Consider the following 6,595-nt stretch of genomic DNA (forward strand, 5'->3'; position numbering starts at 1 on the left):
TAAGCACAAACAAAACACTAGTAAAATCTTATCGCATGTGAACACACAAACTGATGCATGTGGCACCAAGCTAGTTAATTACAGTCCAAGCTAAGCAAAGTACATACACATATACATACATATTTATAACAACTCTATTGTAAATTAAAGATGATGACCCCAATCTTTGTCTCTCATCATGATTCATCAATGGTCGGTCAAGTACTAAATTTTACTTGGAGTCAATTCTCACTATTTCTCAACCATTGATGTATCTAGATCAGATCAATCATTGTTTTTCACATGAAACATGGTCTCGATTGCCTAAACCCTCCCATATATGTATAAGAACACTGGTATTTTTAATTTATTTATGATATATATATATATATATATATATATATATATATATATATATATATATATAAATTTGTTTTGTAGAGTAGTTGATTTATAGTAGCTAGGCAAAAGCAGCCAACTTGGGCTTTGGAGGATTAACGACACAGAGATTAAGGTAGTCATCCACACTAGCATAGTTGTAGTCAGGGTAGAGCTTTGAAGCCTCCAAGTCATTCTCCCCCAGTTGGAAGCTCACCTGTGCTCCGGCCACAAATATGTTGTGGAGGATCGCCGGCGGGATGTTTTCCGGGAAAGGCAATCCTGCAACAACAAATTAAAACACCCCACTGCTACTTTTAAAAAATTAAAGAAGAAAAATCCAATCACATGATCCAAGAGGTGCAGCTTAATTACCCTGGGACATGTTGATGAGGTCTTGTTCGGAGATGTGATTCCGTTTGATTTTCCGGCCAGTCTTGTGCTCCCAGGAGGACACCAAATCCAGTTGGGACACCACATTTTTAGGTGGTCGTACGATGAGGACGCGGTTGAGTGCCCTTGAATCCACCGCACTTTTCACGGTGTAAGCCGCCACGTCCTCCTCGTAGTTTAACACGGCTGCATATATAAATTAAATATATATTTACAGTACAGTATAAATGCATGCATGGACCCAAAACTGTAATTTTGGGTTATATATGTATGCATGCATGTATCTATCTTTACCTACTCTTGATATGATCTTCGGTCCCTATCCACCTTAAATCACGAAAAATCTGTTGTTTGGTCGGGAGATTATATTATATTATGCATGTTCACGTTTACGTAATCTTCTTCGGTTCCTACTAATTGCCCCTCAACACCTCAATATAATAATTAATTAAACTACGTCTCCATACAAACTCTTCGTGTAGATAGATAAGAACCAAAGATATATACCAACTATACAATAGTAAAATTATGGATTTAATTTAATTCTCTTGCTTTTCTTTTACAATTTTAAAAAATACATTGGTCAGGTAATTAACATATAGTTAGCTTAACAGACAATTTTGACTTATTTAACCACTATTAGTTGTTTAACTTGGTTAAACGATCAATATGAGTGTTTAATTAGTTAATTAGTTTTTTGTAACAACTTATTGTTTCAAAATTCTAAAATTCAAAAAGCTGCTCAAAAGATTTTTCAATCAGTTTTTTGATAAAGTCATTTTGTATGTAATCAACTATCAGCTAACAGCTAATTTACCAAACACTTTTCTACAATCAGCTAATGCTATCAACTAGTCAAACCCACTAATCCAATCAACTAACACTTATAAGCTAACAAGTATTTACCAAATACCTCATTTACCACAATCCATTTTCTCTTATCTTTTCTCCAAAAAAGTGAAAAATAAAAAATAAAAAATTCCCTAGTTAATAAATGCACAATATTTTCCTACCAAGTTTTGGTGGTTTGCATTTATTATAGTTAATAAATGCACAATATAATGGTTTTGGAAGAACAAGTCGTTAAATAACGAGTCGAAAATGGTTGAGAGAGATCAAATTAAGAATTTTTTAACCAACAAAAATTTTAATTATATATAGAAAATTTTGACTATCTATATTAAGAAAAAATAAAAATTGCTTCATTATCCTTGTATATCCATAAACCATTCTCTTTGGAAGATAGAGAGTGGCTCCACCAATATCCCCTCAACCATTTAAATTGATAGAAAAAGATTGGTCTCCATTCTCCCAAAAAAAGTATATTACAAATGATCTGACAATATACACAGATAAACAATGGAAAATATAATAATTATATAATAAGATTTATGTTGCTTTCATTGGCTAAATTTACTTTTAAATATCAATCTTTCTTATTACATTTGATCAATAGTACTCTTTCCGTCCCATTTTATATGTATCTGATTCAGTTAATAATGTTTGATTGAAGGTATTTTTTCAGAATATTAAGTTTAGTATTAGTATAAAAAAATTTATATATTTAGAAACTACACTAAAAGTACTATTAAACACAAAAATTAAATTTAAAAATTAATTCGTCATCTATGAATTACATGGGAATATATAACATTTTTTGTCTCCCAATTACACTCATTCTCACTTTTTGTCAATCAATTGTCTTTAAATTTTTATTTTTTTTTCATCTGAATTTTGTTGGGAGCGGTTGGGTTTTAAAAAAGTCACTTCTCCAAAAATTAGAGAACAAAAAAACAATTGACGGGTGATATGAAAAGTGATAACTGCATAATTGAGAAACATAAAGTGTTATATCTAAAGATTAAAAATGTCTTTTTCTTCTCTTTTCTTTTATATATATATGGCAATGGCAATACCCCACCTAATATTACTTATATGGTCGATTACTTATTTGGAAATGTTAAGCTAAGGTTGGCTGGCTGCCGTTGGTGTATGCAATAAATATAGTAATAGAAGCTAATTATAAGCAAATGTAGCGTATAGTATGGTAGTACCTTTGGCTTCTTCACCCAAAAAAAAAAAAAAAAAAAAAAAAGTACCTTTGGCTTCCCCGGTGCCGTAAATAGAGAGTTGTTGTGGATTTTCCGATGGATGTAACAAATACTCCACAAAATATGCAGTGAGAGAGTTTGCCGACACAAACGTGTATGGTATTCCGGCAGCCTGGGTTGCCCTCCTTATTGTCTTCTTGTTATCAAGTAGCACTTGGAAAGGTGGCAGCCCTCTCACCCTCTCTACTTCATTCCCATATTCCGATGGCACAAATCTCTGTACTCCAAACCAAATTTAATTTCATATATATGCAACTAACCATCCTAAGAATATAAAAAAACTTTGATTAACGGAAAAATCTGCACTCGAAAGTGGGCTTTGTGTAAAGCTCACCTTGTGAATCTAGCCAGCAAAGAACTACAAGAGGTAAACCAGCCTAGCTAGGTTGCTTATAGCTGACTAGCTTAAACTAAAAAGGCCAAATAGGCAAATAGACAGTTTTCATGAAAAGTCTATATTGAAATCTCGTAATTACCAAATTAAGTGTGTATAAAATTAGGTAGGGAGGAGAGATAGGATGATGACCGTGATATTGCCAGCTTCTTTAATGGCATCAATTATTTTGAGCTGATCAAGGTGTTGAGGAACAGCTAGTGCAGATATCACTACATCCACCTCTTTCATTGTTGACACCAGTTTCACGTGTTCACTCAGCTCTCCCTGCAAAAAATATATATAATAAAAACCAGAATATAATGTATATAAGTATTACTAAAGAAGAAGAAGAAGGAGAAGATCCAATTATATTAATTAACTAAAAAGATGGAATATTAGAAATAGACTTGAATTATGGTGACGCCCATTTTCTCAAATTCCTTGAGCAGCTCGAGCTTAGAGGCGCCGGAATCCGGCGACACCGGCCGGACATATGCATACGTCGGATGGCCGGAGGATACACTTGCTCTGACCATGAATTTGCCCAGATACCCTGTTCCTCCAAATATCACTATTCTGCTCTTTTCACCACCCATATCTTCTTTCTTTTCTTTTAGTTTCTTTCTATTTCTCTCTCACCTAACCTGGCCTCTTTTTCATATACTTTATTGTGTCCAGGTATTGCTGCTCTTTATAGAAGCTAGGCTGCTGATACAAGTATACAACCATACCTATATGTACTTATTATTATTATAATAGAATCATCTTATAACTAGCTAATTTAATTATGTTCACATAGACTTAACTCACTGAAGTTAGTTTATGGATAAAGTAGTGAATTGTGTGTGGCTTAATTAAGTTGGTTGTTAATATATATTTATGTGTGAAAATGAAAAATATGTTGAGTCTCTCTAAAACTTTGGCCCTGTTTGGTAAATGACTGTTAACTGTTAGCTGATTGTGTTATTTAGAAGGTATAGGTCCTGTTTGGTAAAATGACTGTTAGCTGATAGCTGTTTGTTAGCTGATTGTGTTAATTAAAAGGTATAAAAAGTTGATAAAATTAGATGATTGTAGAAAAGTGTTTGATAAATTAGCTGTTACTTGATAGCTGTTTGATATAATTTCTTTTCTCAAAAAGCTAATTGAAAAAGTTGTTTGGAGTAGCTTTTTGAATTTTAGCCTTTTGGAGTTGCAAAAAGCTAATTAACCAAACATTTCTATTGATATTTTAACTAAATCAAACAATTAATAGTGGTTAAATAAGCCAAAATTGGCCTATAGGCCAATTTTTTACCAAACAGGGCCATAATTAGTTGATAACATTAGCTGATTTTAGAAAAATATTTGATAAATTAACTGTTAGCGGATAGCTGTTTGGTATAATTTCTTTTTTTTTTTTTTTGAAAAAAGTTGCTTGGACTCTTGGAATAGCTTTTTTATTTTTGGAGTTGAGTTTGGTTGTCACGTACTAAACTATATATATGTAGTTATACCTCTCTCCATGCTGAGTTTTTTGGGTGTAGTCCAGAGTTCTCACTGTAGAAATACAATGATTCATCTTCTCGCTAAATTATAGGTACATCTATAAAGTAAAATAGTTAGTCTGAAAATTTAATTTAAAATTACTCTATACCAAAGTTAATGATCCAACCCTTGAACTTTAGTCTACGGGCACCTCTCCATGTTGATTGAACGTTGGAACTGTTGCATTGTCTCTTTCTTAGGGTATCAGATCAGACTATCAGTTGCACATGTTGATTGAACTGTTGTCTCTTTCTTTGGCTCCGCCACTGCAAAAGACTTGACATATTCAAGCAACTATTGTGGTTACCCTAATGCTCTAATCTTACTTGACCATATTGACATGTCAATTATTTACGAGTATTTTGTATAAATCGCACATCAACAACATCCCTGACACTAGTCAGATGCTACATAAGTTAAAAATATCGTAACCATATTATTTCAAATTTGATAATTATAATAACCTTTATTTAGATTAAATAGTAAAATTAGATAAAATTACACAGAGTTTTTTCAAAAATTATGTTAATTTACTACAATGAGCGGAACACATGAAAATAATGGTTTGATTTGTTTTTAAATAATGTTTAAAAAAGGACACCAAATAAAACAATACTTTGGTTGTTAGATAATTAATATTGAATTTGTCTCGTTTCCTATGGACAAACTTTATTTAAAGAGTGAATGAAAATAAAATACCTATTATTTTAAAAGTTTTGCTACTATACAGTGACAATGTGAGATTCTAATTCCACTAAAAATTTGAGAGATCATTAAGAGACCTTGGCCAATCAACAGTGATACAAATTCCTTGTGTACAATGTTATGACCAGAGATAATTTTGTAACAGATAAGAAACCTTTTTTTTTTTTTATATCATATTTTTAGTTCCTAACCGTATTTGAGTCGTGTGAAACTTCAATTTTATACGAGCGTATAAGAGCTCCAATAATAAGAATAAGAAAATTAAAAAAGAACATGAACAAGAGCAATATATTTAATTTCTCTATGTGGTTCTCATAATACATATACAATTACAATATATATATATATATATATATATATATATATATATATTACTAACACCTATAATGATTAGACTATTAAAATAATTCTAACTATACAAGGTAATGATTTATTCTAATATAACATAATTTTCTTCTACTAATATATAACCGTGTCTTTCTCCAAGAGCTGGCCCAAAATCACTTGTAGAAATCGAACTCAGGTTATTCCGAAATTCTCCCCCACAAAAAAAAAAAAATCATTTGTCACTTGAGCTACCCTATTAGATTATTACACATCTTAATTTATTATTTCCTTTCAAACTCCCCCAAATTAAGCAACCAATTATTTATTTCCTTTTATACTTATCACACAGAGTATACATGCGTGAGGTTGGAACATGGAGACTAACGAGACGACTCATAATTTACCTCATCTAGCAACTCTTAGGTAGGGATTCTAAAAGTTTAGAATTAGTCTGGTATAAGTTAATTGTGAAACTTAATATAAAGAAAAACAAAACAAAATGATGTTCGCATATTTTTTGGGGGTATTTGGCTCCCCCATCTCCATTATACATGAGTAGAATATAAAATAATATGGGACAATCTTACAATATCAGTCAAGTTAATTAGACTGCTAAACTTTATTACAAATTTAACTCATAATGTTGAATTGTATTTTCCCTTCAAATTTCTGCATATGTTAATAGGTCTTCCTAAAATCATACTTTTTTTTTTTTAATATTCTAAAATGATATTTCTTTCTTCCAACACAGTTTTAATTTTCTCTTAAGTCTTAAGCTACATATTTATGAAAACGCCAT

At 31.4% G+C, this 6,595-nt stretch overlaps 1 protein-coding gene across 1 annotated transcript; it reads right to left on the reverse strand.

Annotated features, from left to right (window-relative positions):
- On the reverse strand, positions 1 to 3,886 carry LOC109172524 (isoeugenol synthase 1-like). The gene is made up of 6 exons (XM_019321682.1): positions 3,645 to 3,886; positions 3,388 to 3,522; positions 2,850 to 3,078; positions 733 to 936; positions 406 to 639; positions 1 to 361 (listed from the first exon to the last, which is right to left on the reverse strand). The coding sequence occupies exons 1-5, from the start codon at positions 3,831 to 3,833 to the stop codon at positions 440 to 442; spliced, it is 957 nt and encodes a 318-aa protein (XP_019177227.1). The 5' UTR covers positions 3,834 to 3,886; the 3' UTR covers positions 1 to 361; positions 406 to 439.
- Positions 3,887 to 6,595: the final 2,709 nt, after the last annotated feature.

Source organism: Ipomoea nil, unplaced genomic scaffold (genome assembly GCF_001879475.1).
Source record: "Ipomoea nil cultivar Tokyo-kokei standard unplaced genomic scaffold, Asagao_1.1 scaffold0418, whole genome shotgun sequence".
In the NCBI taxonomy this organism is placed as follows: Eukaryota; Viridiplantae; Streptophyta; class Magnoliopsida; order Solanales; family Convolvulaceae; genus Ipomoea; species Ipomoea nil.